Below are 18,497 nucleotides of genomic sequence, written 5' to 3' on the forward strand. Positions count from 1 at the left end.
ACTCTGAGGCTTTGCATCCTGATGAGAGTGGGTCTCCAATACAGAATCAGTTTTGGTTTGGGTGGAAGAGATCTTTAGGATGATCCAAGTCCAGGCAGTAACCCAGCACTGCCAGGTAACCACTGAGCCACGTCCCGCAGCATCACATCTGCAGAGCTGTTCGATCCCTCCAGGACAGGGACTCCACCACTGCTCTGGGAAGCCTGTTCCAGTGTTTGGCAACCCTTTGGGGGAAGAAATTGTTCCTCATGTCCAACCTACACCTCCCCTGGCATAACCTGAGGTCGAGAAGCTCAACAGGAGCTGTCAATGTGCACTTGCAGCCCAGAAAGCCAACCAGAGCCTGGGCTGCATCAGGAGAAGTGTGGCCAGCAGGGCAAGGGAGGTGATTCTCCCCCTCTGCTCAGCTCTGGTGAGACCCCTCCTGGAGTACTGCATCCAGTTCTGGAGCCTCTGTTACAAGAGGGATCTGGAGGTGCTGGAAGGTGTCCAGAGAAGGACCACCAGGATGAGCAGAGGGCTGGAGCACCTCTCCTATGAGGACAGACTGAAAGAGTTGGGGCTGTTCAGTCTGGAGAAGAGAAGGCTCTGAGGTGACTTTCTTGCGGCCTTCCAGTATCTGAAGGGGGCTCCAAGAAAGCTGGGGAGGGACTTTTTAGGCTATCAGGTATCGATAGGACTGGGGGGAATGGAATAAAGCTGGAAGTGGGGAGATTCAGGCTGGATGTGAGGAAGAAGTTCTTCCCCATGAGAGTGGTGAGAGCCTGGAATGGGTTGTGCAGGGAGGTGGTTGAGGCCCCATCCCTGGAGGTGTTTGCAGCCAGGCTGGATGAGGCTCTGGCCAGCCTGCTGTAGTGTGAGGTGTCCCTGGGCATGGCAGGGGGGTTGGAACTGGCTGAGCCTTGTGGTCCCTTCCAACCCTGACTGATTCTACAATTCTGTGATTTTCCCTTGTCCAGTCACTTGTTCCTTGGGAGAAGAGGCCAACCCCTACCTCACTTCAACCTCCTTTCAGGGAGTGGTAGAGAGCAATGAGATCTCCTCTCAGCCTCATTTTCTCCAGGCTGAACAATCCCAGTTCCCTCAGCTGCTCCTCCCCAGCCCTCTTCTCCAGACCCTTCACAAGCTTCGCAGCCCTTCTCTGGGGCCACTCCAGCACCTCAATATCTTTCTTGTAGCGAGGGACCCAAAACTGAACTCAAGGTGGAGCCTCACCAATGCCTAGTACAGGGGGCACAATCCCTGCCCTAGCCCTGCTGGTCCCTCTATTGCTGATCCAGGCCAGGCTGCTGCTGGCTGCCTTGGCCACCTAGGCACACATTGCCTATCAACCACCCCCCTTCAGGCCCTTCTCCAAGCAGTTTTCCATCCACTCTTTCCCCAGCCTGGAGCACTGCATTAGGATAGTTGCAATGCCATAGGTGCCTCCAGGGCTGGTGGACATCACCAAGAAGCCACACCAACAGCCAAGGGGAATGCAGGTTGTGGCCAGGTTGCAGATGCCGAAGTCCAGCAAACCTCATACCTTACAGGGCTGGGTCTTCACAGCAGACTGAGCTGCCACCTCTCCAGTCTCCCAGAGGCTCTTTGTGCTGGATACCATCATGCTCATGCTAGGAAGCTCAAGACAAGGCAGTCTGGCAGCTTTTGGAGCTTTGGTGGATGTCTAGGGGAAAAAAAATATTAATAGAGAAAGATCCCTCTGTACATGGAATTTTTCAGGGTCAGGGTGGTTGTAAAGGGAGGTTTGTAAGGTCTTGCTAGTTCCTGGCAGGTGTTCCCAACCTTTAAAGAGGGAAAACAAGGAAACAAGGATGGGACAGCTCACTAAAGAAACCTGCTTCATGCTGTGGGGGGAGAAAGGGGAGACAATTCTGTTGTCATCTCCCAGAGAGTAAGACTAAGAGGGACAGCAACACTGAGCAAAGAGAGCTCCTGGGAGAATGGGGACAAGAAAGACAACCCAGCAACCCACCTCAATAGCCTGTGTGTACTGCTCCAGCTTGTCATCGATCTTGGACACTGGGAGAGCAGGCTGGGACTTCTTGATGCTGTTACTGGAGAGCAGAGAAGAGAACTAGAGTGAGCTCCCAGTGCCTCAAGCAGAAGGGAGGACTTGGAGGGCCACAGGCAGCCTGTCACAGTATCACATTAGAGGTTGGAAGGGATCTCAAGAGATCATTGAGCCCAACTCCCCTGCCAGAGCAGGATCATTCAGGGTAGTCTGCACAGGAATGCATCCAGGTGGGTTTGGAAAGTCTCCAGAGAAGGAGACTCCACAACCCCCCTGGGCAGCCTGCTCCAGGGCTCTGTCACCCTCACTGTAAAGAAGTTTTTCCTCATGCTGAGGTGAAATCTTCTCTGTTCAACTTTGAACCCATTGTTCCTTGTCTTATCACTGTGAACCACCCCAAAGAGCCTGGCCCCCTCCACTTGCCACCCACCCCTCATATTTACAGACATTGATCAGATCCCTCTCAGCCTTCTCTTCTCAAGACTGCACAGCCCCAGGGCTCTCAGTCTCTTTTCACAGGGGAGATGCTCAAGTCCCCTATTAATCCTTGTGGCTCTCCCGTCACTCCTGCCCTCCCCCACCCCAGACCCCTCCAGCCTCCTGCCCCTGCAGGGAGGGTCCTGCTTCCCCCTGCAGCCAGCCCCAGCCAGACCTTTTCTTTATGGAGCGGTTCAGCGACTCGGTCCTGTCCGTGATCTGAGGAGGGAGAGGGAACAAAGAGATTGCTTTGGTGCATGGACCTCACACGGATGTAGGTCACCTTAGCTGCCCATAACTATGCCTCTTCTCTTTGGTTAGAGACACCTTGCTCAGTGCCACTGGTCAGAGAGAGTGACCATCCCCTTTGCTCCTGCTTTCCAAGGCAGGGGGACAGAATCCCAACCAAAAGCACTGGGGCATGTTAGGAGCTCCACCAGTTGCAGGAACAAGCTGACAACATGCAGCTTCACCCAGAGCTGAACAGCAGCCAAGAGCATTTTCTCTGCTCAAAGACTTGGCATCTTTCTCAGATACCTGGGGGGGCAAGGGGAGTGGAAGGGGGCAAGGCGAGGGGAAGGGGGCAAGGCGAGGGGAAGGGGGCAAGGCGAGGGGCACTGCCAGCCACATCTGCAGAACAGCCAAGCTTGGCAGCAGCACAGGCAGGAGCTGCATCAACATATCCACACCTGAGCAGCTCCCAGACAGGGGAAGTCAATGTGTGGAGCCACCAGCAATGCAGCTCTGCAAGTCAAACCATCAGGGAAGAGTTTGGCACAAGAGACTCCTGCACAAAAGGAGCTCTTTGGCCAAGAGCTCTTCAGCTCTGGCCAGCCTGATGTAGTGTGAGGTGTCCCTGCCCATGGCAGGGGGGTTGGAACTAGATGATCCTTGTGGTCCCTTCCAACCCTGACTGATTCTATGATTCAAGACAGAAGGGTAAAAGCTTCACATCCACTGAATAAAGGAATCACAGAATTAACCAGGGTGGAAAAGACCTCAGAGATCACCAAGTCCAGCCTATCACCCAGCACCATCTACTCAACTAAACCACAGCACTGAGGGCCTCATCCAGTCTGTTTTCAGACCTTTCCAGGGAGGGTGACTCCACCACCTCCCCAGGCAGCACATTCCCATGGCCAATCTCTCTTTCTGTGAAGAATTTCTTCCTAACACCCAGCCTAAACCTCCTCTGGTGCAGCTTGAGACTGTGTCCTCTCCTCCTGTCACTGGTTGGGAGAAGAGACTGACCCCCACCTGGCTACAGCCTCCTTTCAGGTAGTTGTAGAGAGCATTAATGTCTCCCCTCAGCCTCCTCTTCTCCAGGCTAAACCCCCCCAGCTCCCTCCTCATAGGGCTGTGCCCCAGACCCCTCCCCAGCTTTGTTGCCTTTCTCTGGACACGTTTGAAAGCTGAACTGTTGCTAAACCTCACAACTCTTTCATGCACCAGAAACCAAAAACACAGAGAGAAAAAGAAAATCCCTTGAGTCAAAGGGGAGGCTCCTTCTTAACTCCAGCTCCTACAGAGCCAAGGAGCAGCAAGCAAAGCAACAAGAAACCATCTCTGCCCATAAAACTGCTGCTTGTGCCACAGGAAACATCACCTACCAAGTGCTGCGTTTTTATCTGCTGGCTCAGTGGTCCTTTTAAGATTGCTTTCAGGATGCCAGTGGTAAATTTCAGCTAAGCAGAAGATTAGACAGCAGCACAGAGAAGCCACGTTGAACAGCTGTGCCCCAGAGCACCAAACCCATTACTGAGGAGCACAGCCAACAAATGGTGTAACCTCAGCTAATGGAGAGGTGCCAGGGAGAGTCCCTCTGCAGGGTCCCCACACATCAGTGGGACAGATCAGGAGCCAGCTCCTTCTGCCTGCCTGCTGCTAGCTCACTCCTTTGCTCAGTGCTGCAGGCATTGATGCTGGCCTCTGGGCCATGCCTTCAGAGGTGGAATTGCTCAGCCCACTGGGACATTGATGGGCAACGTGGCACCTCCTGGGGCATAACAGCTCCTGAAAGGGGAACCCTGCCTGTGTCTCAGCTTCTCAACCATGAGTAGATAGTCTGGAGAAGAGAAGACTGAGAGGAGATTTAATGAATGTTTACAAATATCTGAGGGCTGGGGGTCAGGAGGGAGGGGACAGGCTCTGCTCAGCTGCACCTTGTGATAGGACAAGGGGCAGTGGATATCAGCTACAGCACAGGAGGTTCCACCTCAGCATGAGGAGGAACTTCTTCACTGGGAGGGTCCCAGAGCACTGGAACAGGCTGCCCAGAGGGGATGTGGAGTCTCCTTCTCTGGAGACTTTCAAGACCCATTCCTGTGTGACCTGTGCTGGATTCTATGATCTTGCTCTGGCAGGGGGTTGGACTTGATCTTCAAAGGTCCCTTCCAACCCCTAACATCCTCTGATCCTATAAAATATCACTGGGCACAAACCTTGCCCACCCTGACAGAGAGGTGCTGTGCAGGTGCAAAGCACCCAGAGGTGCTTCCAAGAGATGCTAAAGGAGCTTCAAGTTAAACACTGAGCAGCCTAGAGAAAAGGCTGGAGGTGACAGCCTCCAGGGATCACAGTCCAGGGGGGAACAAGCTTTCCCCAAGCTATTTGGAGACCACCTTGCCCTGCCCAGCAGAGCCATTCCTTTCAGCAGGAGTCATACAAGTCTCTGGTGCAAAGCACTCTCTGGAGGTCAGAGGAAACCACAGTTGCTCCCTCAACCAACCTCAAAACCCAGAGCTCACAAACAGCCCAAGACAAAGCAGCACTGATAAAAGGCTTCCCTCCTGCCACCTCACATCAGCCTCCAGGCCACACTGCCCCCAGACTGGACCCCCAAACACCCCACCACACTACCACCCAACAGCTGCCTGCCCCAGATGTGTACCTGGCCTCCACCAGCCACACTCACTCCCAACCCCACCCCTGCAGATGCTCTCAATCCTTCCACCACAAGCAATGTTTCTGCTGTGCCAAAACACCTTCTTGGTGGCCAGCACCTTGACTTCTTTGTGTTCACACAAAGCCCTGCTAGATGAGGTGTGAAGACCCTCCTTGCCTTTGGAAAGATCCCAAGCTCATGGTTCTCCTGAGCAGCTTGACAGCCTGTGAGCTGACATCACTGCTCCAGAGGCAGCCTGCATTGCTAACCTTCCCCTGGGCTAATCCCCAGCAGCAGCTCAGCTCAGCAAGCTGCACGTGTTGGGGGCTTGTAACCACAGAGGTTCCAGCACATAAAAAGGTCCTGGGAGTATTTCCTACATTTCCCCACCACTCCCACTCCAGGACTAGGTTTTGGCCACCTCCACTCCACAGTTTTAACATTAGTGAGTGGCCTCTGTCCAAACCACTTTCTCCCTTCTTGCTGTTTGACTTTAAAAAGGCTTCTCCTTAAAGAAGGGCAAGAGGCTGAGGGCTGCTCCCCCTCAACTAGAGAGGGGCAAGAGGCTGAGGGCTGCTCCCCCTCAACTAGAGAGGGGCAAGAGGCTGAGGGCTGCTCCCCCTCAACTAGAGAGGGGCAAGAGGCTGAGGGCTGCTCCCCCTCAACTAGAGAGGGGCAAGAGGCTGAGGGCTGCTCCCCCTCAACTAGAGAGGGGCAAGAGGCTGAGGGCTGCTCCCCCTCAACTAGAGAGGGGCAAGAGGCTGAGGGCTGCTCCCCCTCAACTAGAGAGGGGCAAGAGGCTGAGGGCTGCTCCCCCTCAACTAGAGAGGGGCAAGAGGCTGAGGGCTGCTCCCCCTCAACTAGAGAGGGGCAAGAGGCTGAGGGCTGCTCCCCCTCAACTAGAGAGGGGCAAGAGGCTGAGGGCTGCTCCCCCTCAACTAGAGAGGGGCAAGAGGCTGAGGGCTGCTCCCCCTCAACTAGAGAGGGGCAAGAGGCTGAGGGCTGCTCCCCCTCAACTAGAGAGGGGCAAGAGGCTGAGGGCTGCTCCCCCTCAACTAGAGAGGGGCAAGAGGCTGAGGGCTGCTCCCCCTCAATTAGAGAGGGGCAAGAGGCTGAGGGCTGCTCCCCCTCAATTAGAGAGGGGCAAGAGGCTGAGGGCTGTTCTCCCCAAAGAGAAACCTTCCTTTCACACTCTGTTTGCTGGTGCAAGAGGAAGCACTCCTACAATCCTCCTCATCTGCTCAGCAAATCCTGACTAAGAGGCAAACAGTAAAGATGCAGGCACTGGAAGGCTGCTCTGAGGTCTCCCCACAGCCTTCTCTTCTCCAGGTTGAACAGCCCCAACTTCCTCAGCCTGTCCTCAGCAGGGGAGGTGCTCCAGCCTTCTGATCATCTTCACAGCCCTCTCTGGACCCTCTCCAGCAGCTCCATGTCCTTCTTGTGTTATAGGCTCCAGAACTGGATGCAGTACTCCAGGTGGAGGCTCATAAGAGCAGAGGGGCAGAACCCCCTCCCTTGACCTGCTGGCCACAAGCCCTACTGTGATCTTTTGATGCAGCCCAGGACCTGTTTGGGTTTGGGGCTGCCAGCAACCACTGCTGGCTCATAGAATCAGTCAGGGTTGGAAGGGACCACAAGGATCCTTTAAGTTCCAAGCCCCCTGCCATGGGCAGGGACACCTCACACATGTCATGCACCTCATCAACAAGCACCCTCAAACCCTCCTTTGCAGGGCTGCTCTTAATTCACTGATCACTCAGCCTGGGTTTGAGCTTTTGATGGCCTCTACCCAGCTGCAGGACCTTGCAATACCAACAGCAAATTGCTCAGACTCACCAGTCCCCCCTCACTTCTACAACTGAGAAGCTTAAGGCTCACAAAGACCAAAATCCTCTCACTCCAGGCATCACTTCTGTGCCTATTGTATTTCAAGCAGAGGATGGAGGCTTTGCTGTAGACACACCAGGAGTCAGGAGATGCAATTCAGGGGCTGTTAGAAGAGGAGGTGTCACAACAGCTGGAGGAGGACACAATGCTTCAGAGACCAGGAATCTCAGTTTAACTGAGATTAACTTGAGAAACTCAAATTTAAAGAACTTGAGTCAGAGGTTTGGATTTTATTCTAGGTGAGATAGGGAAATTCCACTGCTTCAAGCTTTTTGGTTGTTTGGGGGCTTTTTGTTGTTATTTTGGGGTTTTTTTGTTTTTGGTTTTTTTTTCCCCCTGGGGGAAGGGAAATTTCATTTTCTGATGAAGTTCACATGTAGTCTTTGACCAACTCCACAAGCTGGAAGGCACAGACATCTTTCACAGCATTACAGCATTCCCTGGAGGTGCTGAGTGAACTTTAGACTTTTACAGTGATTGGCAGAGTAGACAGAGATCATTACAACCTCCAACAGCTCAAAGCAAAGCAAGAGGAGAGGAGGCTGACAACCAAGATGAGGGAAACAGATGAAGTGATTTGTCCCAGCCTGCAGCAGGGATGGCAGAACAGGAGTCACACTCTGTGATGTAAGCCCTGGATCATTTTTCCTCCTCATGAGTTAGTTGCTCTCCTGCAATCATTGTCCTGCTTCCAGAGGGGCCCCAAAAGCAAACCTTGGTGGAACACACAGCAATGTGCCCAGAGGCCAGTTCCTCCTCCTCCTCTTCCTCCTCCAGGCTGGCCAGGCTTGGAGCCTCCTGGTGTTTTTCTTGTGTTTCATCATCTTCTTCATCTCTCCTCCTCTTCTTTTCCTGAGTGTAGGAAATGAAGAAGCCAGGAAGTGAGCTGGGCAGACTGTGCAGCAGCAGTGGTTTGGACTTCCTGCTTTACACTAAGCACCCCAGTGAGCACTGAGGTCACAGCAGCTCATTTTGAAACACCCAGGGAGAAGAATCAGAGACATTTTGGAGGGTCAGTGGTTTAAAGTGCTATGGAAATGGGTCCTTGCATCAGTTAATAACTACTTCTTACCACTGCTGAGAGAGGGAAAATGTGAATTGCTCATACACAGGAGAGATGCACAAAGCACACAAGCCTCAGGAAGTCAAAAATCCATTCACAACACAGGAAGCTCAGCCACCCCAGCTCTAGGACTGGCACACCACACCAGATCCAGCTTTGCCTCCTGTTAACCAGGAGCAAAAGGAAGAAAACCTCAGTTGGGAGCAATGAAGAGTTAGAGATACATCAAGCCAAAGTGCTCCAGAGGTGCAATAAAAGCTGGAGAGAGGGAAGAAAAAAAAAAAAAAAAAAAGAGAACAAGCAGTAAAATCAGTAAAATTGAGATTTGAGTTCTCCTGATGGGCTACTCACTGCCCACAAAGCCACAGGAGAACCAGCAGCACTTTCCTTCTCAGTATGGCAAGGACATGACTAAACCACCACAAACTCATCACCCTCATGAGAGGGCAGTGGCTGCCTGCAGTGACTCCAAGAAGGCACAAGGGTGAGGCTGGCACCAGCCCCAGGTTCTGCCATCAAAGCACATCTCTGTGGGCTCAACACCCAGCAGCACAAGCAGCAGCAGTGAGCTGAGCTCTTGGCAAGCAGCCCCCAACCCCAAATCTCCCACCAGACCCATGGAGAGGAGGAGGGCAGCTCCTCCTGATCCCACCTTTAGATTAGCTTCCTCTTCTTCATCCTGCTCTTGGACCTGTTCTTCCTCCTGGCACAGCTTCTCTTCCTCCCCAAGAGCCACATTCTCCTCACAGACCTCCTCCTCTGGGCTTTCCTGATCCATCTGAATCTGCTCCAGTTTGGCTTCTACCTCCCTCACACCACTGTCCTCCTCTTGATACGACTGTCGTGGAGATCTAGAGGGTGAAGAAGCAAACCACAGTGTTAGGAGCCCACAGACACCACCAGGAGCCTCAGTCCTCCCCCTTCCATCACTCCCCAAAGCCTACAACTTGCTGTGTGTTTTATACCAAGGCTCACAGCCACTTCATTGGTCTCATCCAGTTTTAGGTGCCCAGATCTAACAGCAGTCACATCACACTCCCACACTTTGGGCATCCAAGAGAACCCAGCTAGGAGCTGTGCAGAGCTGAAGGTATCTGCACCTTCCCAGCCACACTTAGAACACCCAAGAGAACCCAGCTAGGAGCTGTGGCAGAGCTGAAGGTATCTGCACCTTCCCAGCCACACTTAGAACACCCAAGAGAACCCAGCTAGGAGCTGTGGCAGAGCTGAAGGTATCTGCACCTTCCCAGCCACACTTAGAACACCCAAGAGAACCCAGCTAGGAGCTGTGCAGAGCTGAAGGTCTCTGCACCTTCCCAGCCACACTTAGAACACCCAAGAGAACCCAGCTAGGAGCTGTGCAGAGCTGAAGGTCTCTGCACCTTCCCAGCCACACATTGAACATCCAAGAGAACCCAGCTAGGAGCTGTGCAGAGCTGAAGGTCTCTGCACCTTCCCAGCCTCACCACAGGCAAGATGCTCTGGAAAGCAGAGCTCAGAGCTCCAGCAGAGGACACTACCACCATGGGTGCTGACCCAATTCCCTACCCTTCTGCAGCCAGAGTCCTAGGTCAGCCAGCACACCCTGTGGTCCTGACCCCCATGGTTCCCAGCATCACTTCAACATGGAGCACCAAATACAGCCTTGTTTGCCCCAACTCATCTTCCCTGCTGGCAGAGCTTCTTGCTGGAGGGAGATCCAACCAACAACAGGCCAGCATGCTTCCCAAGAGTCCCCTCTGGAGGTAAGCTCCAGGACAAGGCTGCACAGCCACCCAGGGGGAGGTTTTTTGTTGTCAAGACACAGTGCTTCCCCTGCAATGCTGTATCTACAGCCTCAGCTTTGCCCACAGACCTCCTGTCACAGCCCAGCAACAGAAGGAGTCCCAAAGCAGCCTGGGACACCCCTTGGCTTAGGTTTAAAAGCCAAACCAACCAACCCAAAGCCACACACAATGGGATGGTACAAGAGGATTCTTCAAGATGCCCCTGCTCCCTGCAGGGGAATTGGACTGGATGACCTTTGTAAGCCCCTTCCAACCCAAACTACTCTGATCCCCTCCAGGTCTCCAGGGCTGCAGAGAGTGGCCCCAGAGCTGTGTTTAAGCAGTTGGCTTTGCAAAAGCAGAGCAGCCCATGACCTTGGGCACAGAGTCAGTGGGAACATGCCACCCTGGAGCTCTCACTGGCTCACAGCCATGCACCAGGAGGTTAATGCCATCTTACATTCCTCAGCCAGTGAGCAGCTTTCTCCTCCCAGCCATCCCCTAGAAGATCACAAGCAAGGCTAGAGAGCTGGCTAGCAGGCAGCTGCCAAAGCACAGGACTGACTCACCACTTCTGCCTCACCAGCCAGCACCAAAACATGAGAAAAAGGTCAAGCAAGACTTTTTCCACCCACCTCTCTACTGCTGAGAAGGCAGCTCCCAGGTCATCCATCACCCAGCCCTCCCCACTGACCCCATGGAACAAAAGCTGATGGAGATCTTGGCTCACTTGGCTTGTTACTAAGCATCCTCCCACAGCAGTGCAGTCACCAGCAGCAAACAGGTCCTGCTGGTCCAAAGGTTGATGTAACTAATTTCTCTTAACCAAGAAACCCACAATGCCTCTAGCTAAAGCACCAGCTCATACTGCAACTGAAGGCCAGCAGATAGGATGGCAGCAGGCCACAGGACAGCTCTGACACCACAGCAGTTTTGTGCAGGAGGCAGCTGGTCCAACCCAGCTCCCACTCTCCTGCATGCAGCCCATCTCAAAGAGCCTCTAGCACAAGGGGAGGAACCAGAACCAACAAGAAAATGTGCCTCAGGGAAAGCACAAGCTGTTGTAGCTCCATCCAACAGAGACCAAGTGTCTCCATCCCTTCCTTCACAGCCACCACCTAAACACCTTCCACATGAAGAAAACAAAGCCAAGGTTGGTCCCCATTCAGGTAAGAGAGAAGTCAGGAAACCCCAAACCACACCACTGCCTGTCCCAGCAAGGGGTGTGCACCCCAGACCCACAGCCTACCTGTGCTCCCAGCACACTCCAAGCCTGTCCTTCTGAAGGACCTTTATAGGGCACAGCCACTCCCTAGGGCATGATCCCAGGCTCTGCAGACAGCCTCTCTCCCAGCAAGCTCATCACACCCTAACTCCTTCATCTGTGCCTCCCAGCCAGCCTCTGGCTCCTTTAAAGCCCCAGCCACCTCTGATGGGCTTCACCTGCAATGCAGACCACCCCTCCTGCTCAGCACCCTCCTACCCCACCAGAGAATCAGAGGATCATGAAGGTGGGAAAAGACCTTTAAGATCCAAGTGTTAACCCAACACAGCCAGGTCACCACTAAACCATGTCTTGAAGTGCCACAATTTTTGAGCACCTCCAGGGGTGGTGACACAGCACCTCCCTGGGCAGCCTGTGCCAATCCCTGACCATCCTTTCCATAAAGAAATTTTTCCTAATACTCAACCTCAACCTCCCCTGAGTACAATTGCAGGCCAATTCCTCTCCTCCTATCAAAAGGAGAAGAGACCAACCCCCACCTGGCTCCAACCTCATTTCAGGGAGTGGTAGAGAGCAATGAGATCTCCTCTCAGCGTCCTTTCTCCAGGCTGAACAACCCCAGTTCCCTCAGCAGCTTGGCATAAGCCCTGTTCCTCTCACCCTTCACCAGCTTTATTGCCCTTCCTCAAACCAACACCAGCACCCCATAAAAAAAAACCCCAAGGAGCAATTTCTGCAGATGATCACAGAACCATCAACCAGGTTGGAAAAGACCTCAGAGATCATCAAGTCCAACCTAATACCCAACACCTCCTGACAACTAAACCATGGCTCCAAGGGCCACATCCAAGATTTTTATTGAACCCCTCCAGGGATGGTGACTCCACCACCTCCCTGGGCAGCACATTCCATGGCCAATTACTCTTTCTGGGAAGAACTTTCTCTTCACCTTGAGCCTCAACCTGCCCTGGTGCAGCTTCAGACTGTGTCCTCTTGTCCTGGTGTTGGTTACCTGGGAGAAGAGCCCAACCCCCTCCTGGCTACAACCTCCCTTCAGGTAGTTGTAGACAGCAATGAGGTCTGCCCTGAGCCTCCTCTTCTCCAGGCTAAACACCCCCAGCTCCCTCAGCCTCTCCTCACAGGGCTGTGCTCCAGACCCCTCCCCAGCCTCATTGCCCTTCTCTGGACACCTTCCAGCATCTCAATGTCCTTCTTAAATTGAGGAGCCCAGAACTGGACACAGCACTCAAGGTGTGGCCTAACCAGTGCTGTGTACAGGGGCACAATGACCTCCCTGCTCCTGCTGGCCACACTGTTCCTGATCCAGGCCAGGATGCCATTGGCTCTCTTGGCCACCTGGGCACACTGCTGGCTCACGTTCAGCTACTATCAACCAGCACCTGGAGATCCCTTTCTGCCTGGCAGCTCTCCAGCCACTCTGTCCCCAGCCTGTAGCACTGCTTGGGGTCATTGTGGCCAAAGTGCAGAACCTCTGACCCTTCATCAGCTTTATTGCCCTTCTCAAACCAGCACCACATCAAAAACCCTCAAAGAGCAATTTCTGGAGAAGATAACACAACCCTTGCAGCTCCTTCTCTTTTGAGGACCAAGGAGGGAGGAGCAGTGGCCATTCCCCCCCAGACAAGCTCTTTCAAAAGGGGGTTGGAAAAAGAGGCAGCAGGTCAAAAAAGCAGAGGGGGGACACTGAGTTTGACTCCCTGCCACAGATGTGATAATCAACATCCTGAGGTGCTTGAGCAGTGCTGGTGGGGTCAGGGCTGCAGAGGTGTAGCTTGTGGAGAGGTTCAGCTGCAGTGTTTGGGAAGAGGAGAGCTCTGTTTGTTTGCTCAGCAGTAAATATTAATCTCAGGCATTTTTTCCAGTCTCGGGGTAAAGAAGAGGCCATGGCATCACAGGGCCAAAACTCCCCACAAAACCCAAGCTGCTGAGAGAGCTGAGTCACAGAGGTCATGTGCAGGTAGATGGTGTCCAAGGGAAGTGGTTAAGGCAGGAGTTCAGCAAGGAAAGAGAGATGGGAGGTGGGGACTGAGCAGCTGGCACATGAGGACCTCTCTGAGCTCCTGGCTGCCTGTTTCTCTCCCTTTGGAAGAAGAGTCAAGCACAAGGTGGGCTGGGGCCATAACACTCTGCTGTCATGAGCCAGGAGGCAGCAGTAACTTGGAACAGCTTTTTAGGTTGGCCTGGATTGTGTTAGAGGCCATTGCAGCCCCTGCAGCAGCTCAGGTGGCTTAAATCTGCTGTTGTCACTCCTCCAAGCCCAGGCAAAGTCCTGGCAGGCTGCCACTGCTGGGAGTGCAAAGCTCAATCCAAATATCCTTGAAGCCTGGGGCGGTCCCTGGGACTGTTCCTCACTGCTAGCCCAAAGAGCATGAGGACAGCATCCACCCCAGCAGCCCTGCCTGGTGTTGCTCCAGCCTCTGGCTTTCTCCTGTGTGTGCTGGGCTCACTCACCCCTCCTGGGAGATGCTCCTTTTGGAAGGGGATGTTGGTTCCACCCCCCCCCTTGGTCCAGCTGTGTCCTACCCACCTCTGTTTGCGCTGCTCAAGCTTCTGGGACCAGTCACTGAAGCCCTCATCCTCCTCCAGCTCTGACGTCCCAGATGGCTTAAAGTCATAGCTGAAACACAGCAAGGAGGAAAATGAGGGTGAGGGCAATACAGATAAACCCCAAACATGGCCTGGAAGACCCCCAGTTAGTTCATAGCTGCTGCCAAATCCCATTTGAAGCCTCTTTTGTCATGTGCTTAGGAGCACCCTTGTGCAAAGAAGGTCTCTGGAGGCATCACTGTGAGGTGGAGAGGAAGAAGGAGCAGCTCCACATTCCTAGCAGGAGCCTGCCTGCTCTCTGGGTGCTGCACACAGGCGAGCAAAAGACAAGCAGCACAGCAAAACCCAAAAGTTTCCTTCTGCACCAGTGCTGGCCCCAGCTTGCTTGCACCAGAGGCATTTCCAGCTCAGGTGCTGCTTGTCCTGGGCCTGTGCACAGCCCCAAAGAAAAGACATCAGCCAGAGCCAGCCTGAACAGCTCAGGGGGTGAGGATGGACTGAAGACCCAAAGACTAGGAGACAAGCTTCAGTCCCCAGAATCCTTGAATGGGTTGGGTTGGAAGGGACCTTAAAGATCACCTAGACCCAAGCTGCCATGGGCAGGGACATCTTCCACAAGACCAGGTTGCTCAGAGCCTCACCCAGCCTGCCCTTGGACACCTCCAGATGCTCTTGAACACATCCACACATTCTCTGGGCAATGTCTCACCATTCTCACAGTAAAGATTTTTTTTTTTAATTACATCTAACCCTTCAAGTGTGAAACTGTTACCCTTCCTCCCATCACTACACTCCCCAAAGAAGAGTCCCACCACAGCTTTCTGACTGTTGCCTTTAAGCACTGAAAGGCCACCAGAAGGTCTCCCTGGAGCCTTCTCTTCTCCATGCTGAACAACTCCAACTCTCCCAGCCTGGCCTCACAGCAGAGGGCTTCCAGCCCTCCCAGCATTGCTGTGGCCTCCTCTGGTCCCTGTCTGTGCTGAGGACTCCAGAGCTGCCCCAGCAGTGCAGGGAGGGTCTCAGTAGAGCACAGCAGAGGGGCAGAATCCCCTCCCTGCCCCTGCTGCCCACACTGCTGGGGATCAGCCCAGGACAGGGCTGGCTCTGGGCTGGCAGTGCTGGGTGCCAGCTCATCTCTGGCTTTGCACCCCCCCAGGATCCAACGCTTGATCTTGCTGGGCCAGACTTCACCAGCAGGCTGTTCCTTTTTCTCTGCTCATGGCCTGGTTTCTGCTGCAGCTGCTGACAGCCACCTGGGCTTGCTCATGCAGCCAGGGTCAGGCTTGGCTATTAATCTTCAGCAAAGCTTTGCTTTCTCTTGTATAAACACTTCCCTCAGCTCTTCCTGTGCTGGGACACATCCCACCCATGTCACTCCTGGGTGTGCAAACCCACCCCCAGCATTTCCTTCCACCAAAGGGACAGAGTGAAGCTTCTCTCCTCTCTTCCCCTCACCAGTGGAGAAATAACCTGCAAAATGATGGCTTTGAGGGAAAAACAGAGAATCACAGAATTGTTTTGGTTGGAAAAGACCTTGAAGGTCATCGTGCCCAAGCCAAGCCGGTCTGTGATTCTGTGATCATGGAGCTCCCTTTAGGAGTTGTTCTTCTTGTCATTTCCCCTTCACAGATGTCCCAGCACTCCATTACATTTGGGCATCACCAAGGATCCCATGGGGTCAAGCAGCTGCTCCTGTCCCACAGGACCAGAGCCTACCAGCTGGGTCTGCTGCTTTGTGCCCACTCAGAGCCTCTCCCTCTATAGCAGAGACCTGAGATCTCCTCTGCCATTTCAAAGACCTTTTTGCATTCTTAGCCAGCCCCCATGTGCAGGGGAGGTGGCAAAGCTAACAATTATTATTGCTTCCATCACTTCTGTTTGCTTTCAGGGCAGGCTGCAGGGAGTTTGCCTGAGGAATATCATCTCCTGCATGGCCACAGAAGACTTTGAAGCTTCTTTGCAATGCTTTTAGAGCAAGAAAATGAATAAATCTTGAACAACACTGAGTGGAGATGAGAAAAACCCTGAAAAAAAATAGATTTTTATAAATAACTTTGGCTATTTCCCCACTGAAATGCAGCTGCTGCAGCTTCTCTCTGACTCAAATCTCAAATCCAGCCACCCCCTTTCCCCTTGTGTTTAATATGGTTAGGAATAAGCTGAACACATAAAGACTGGGAAGATTGGGGGCTTCAAGGCAGGATTTGGCCACTCAGGGTGCAGGCTGCTCTTTTGTGTCAGCCCCCAGTGCTGCACAGCACCTGAGCTGCTGAACTGTGGGTGTGGGGAGGCTGTGGTGGGATGATTTGGTGAGATGCTTCAGTGGGATGCTGCAGAGGAATCCTGTAGTAGGATGCTGTGGTGGGATGCTGGAGCACCTCTCCTATGAAGACAGACTGAGAGAGTTGTTCAGTCTGGAGAAGAGAAGGCTCCCAGGAGACCTTCTTGTGGCCTTCCAGGATCTGAAGGGGGCTACAAGAAAGCTGGGGAGGGACTTTTGAGGGTGTCAGGGAGTGACAGGACTGGGGGGAATGGAAGAAAAATAGAAATTAGTAGATTCAGATTGGATGTTAGGAAGAAATTCTTCCCCATGAGGGTGGTGAGACACTGGCACAGGTTGCCCAGGGATGTGGTGGAAGCCTCATCCCTGGAGGTTTTTAAGTCCAGGCTGGATGTGGCTGTGAGCAACCTGCTCTGGTGTGAGGTGTCCCTGCCCATGGCAGGGGGGTTGGAACTGGCTGAGCCTTGAGGTCCCTTCCAACCCTGACAATTCTATGAAGTCTATGCTGCAGTGGGATACTATGGTGGGCTGCTGAGGTAGAGTGCTGGGGATGGGACTGGTGATCCTCTCCCTTCTCCAGGGGTTTCCTCTCTGACAGCAGATAACTCACCCTCTCCATAAATGCCTCCTTGAGCTATGTCCACTTGGACCAGCCCCATTAAAGAACCAAGCTGTTAACATTAGCCCTTGGAGCTGCTCCACACTCCCCACTGCCAGGGCAGCATCCTTGAGGGAGGAGCAGGGAGCACTGCCAGGAGAGGTGAGCCCTTGCTTGGTCACTAGCACCATGGCCTGCCCAGGGCTGTGTGGCACATCCTCAGGCACGTGTCTGTCTTCACACACATCAGATCTGCCCTCAGTTTAGGTGCTGGATGATTGACAAGTTGCAATGTAAGCAGGCTGTGGGGGTTTCCCTGGCCCAAGCCCAGCCTCACCCAGCCTGTCCCAGTTTCAGCTCTCAGGGCAGTAAACCACCCCCAACCCCCTACCAAAAACCCCCAACCAACCAGCAAAGCAGGGAGCCTGCCTTCCCCTGCCCAACCACACACTCTCTGTTGGTCTGGACTACATCCCCTGCCCCCCAACCCTGTCCTGGAACTTCCCCTTCTCCCCAGACCAGCCCAGCCACCCGGACAGCCGCTCCCTGGGTGCAGGAGGGCTTTGCTGTGAGATCCTGTTGCTGAAGGATCCATCCAGGAGTGTTCCTTACTGGTTTTCCTCTGCTGGCCCCCCAGTGTCTGAGCAGGAGACGGTGCCATTCAAGCCCTCTTCCGCCTGGGATCTCAGCTGCTTCTCCCTCTCCCGCCGCCGCCGCTCTCTGGCTGCCTCCTCCTCATCTTCCACGCTCCACTGTGCTGTCAGCCTGCCAAGCCAGAGGGAAAACTCATCCTGAGCCAGAAGGCAGCGCCTGTGACACCCAGCCATGACCCCCAGAGGTGCCTGGGCTCCCCTCAGCAAGGGGAGGGCTCATGAGTGATGGTACTCCAAGTAGCATCCCCCCCTCCGGCAGCAGCAGATGTGCAAGGATCAGGTGGGACATACAGGCTGGGAGAGGGGTCCGGGAGAGCCTTTCCCAACCCTGAGGAAGGCAGAATCACAGAATCATTTTGGTTGGACAAGACCTTCAAGATCATTGAGTCCAACCATTCTGTTGCTCTGCCAAGTCTGGTGCTACACCATGTCCCTCAGCAGCACATCTCTGCCTTCTTTCAACACCTCCAGGGATGGGGATCCAACCACCTCCCTACAGAGCCTATTCCAGTGTTTGAGAACCCTTGCAGTGAAGAAGTTTCTTCTAATGTCACACCTAAACCTCCCCTGGTGCAACTTGGGGCCTTTTCCTCTTGTCCTCTCATTACTTGGGAGAAGAGACTGACCCTCCCCTAGCTCCAGCCTCCTTGCAGGGAGTTGTAGGAGGTCTCCCCTCAGCCTCCTTTTCTCCAGGATAAAGAATCACTCCTCACCAGACCTGTTCTCCAGACCCTTCAGCAGCTTTGTTGCACTTCTCTGGAGCCAATGTGGTGCATACCCCTTTTCTCCCAGACCAGCCACCTTCCTTCAGATTGGGATCCCACTGGGAAGCACCATTCCCTGCAAAGCAGCTTTGCACCCCAGGAAGGGGTCTGCAAGAAGTCTCATAGCCTCATCTCCAGCTTTGACCCAGGGAGGATGAGATCTGCACCCTGGAGGTGAAGCTTCTTCAGCAGTTGATCTGCTCCTGTCTGACCAGGAGCAGAGGGAGCAGTGGTGGAGTCCTTCTCTGCCTTGCCCAGTTTCCTTCCTCCCCTCCTGGGGAGAAAAACCTGCTCTGAACTTTCTTGGCTATCTCAGC

The 18,497-nt window shown here is 53.7% G+C and overlaps 1 protein-coding gene across 1 annotated transcript in view; it reads right to left on the minus strand.

The window, feature by feature from the left end:
• The window catches only part of LSP1 (lymphocyte specific protein 1), a 54,228-nt gene that overhangs the window by 2,209 nt on the left and 33,522 nt on the right, over positions 1–18,497 (minus strand). Inside the window, exons 2-8 of the mRNA XM_054390591.1 lie at positions 17,376–17,528; positions 13,865–13,954; positions 8,978–9,176; positions 7,977–8,114; positions 2,667–2,710; positions 1,976–2,057; positions 1,526–1,666 (exon numbers count right to left, since the gene is read on the minus strand). Coding sequence (XP_054246566.1) covers positions 1,526–1,666; positions 1,976–2,057; positions 2,667–2,710; positions 7,977–8,114; positions 8,978–9,176; positions 13,865–13,954; positions 17,376–17,528 — 847 coding nt within the window. The remainder of the gene's footprint in view (positions 1–1,525; positions 1,667–1,975; positions 2,058–2,666; positions 2,711–7,976; positions 8,115–8,977; positions 9,177–13,864; positions 13,955–17,375; positions 17,529–18,497) is intronic.

Source organism: Indicator indicator, chromosome 21, assembly GCF_027791375.1.
Source record: "Indicator indicator isolate 239-I01 chromosome 21, UM_Iind_1.1, whole genome shotgun sequence".
Classification (NCBI taxonomy): Eukaryota; Metazoa; Chordata; class Aves; order Piciformes; family Indicatoridae; genus Indicator; species Indicator indicator.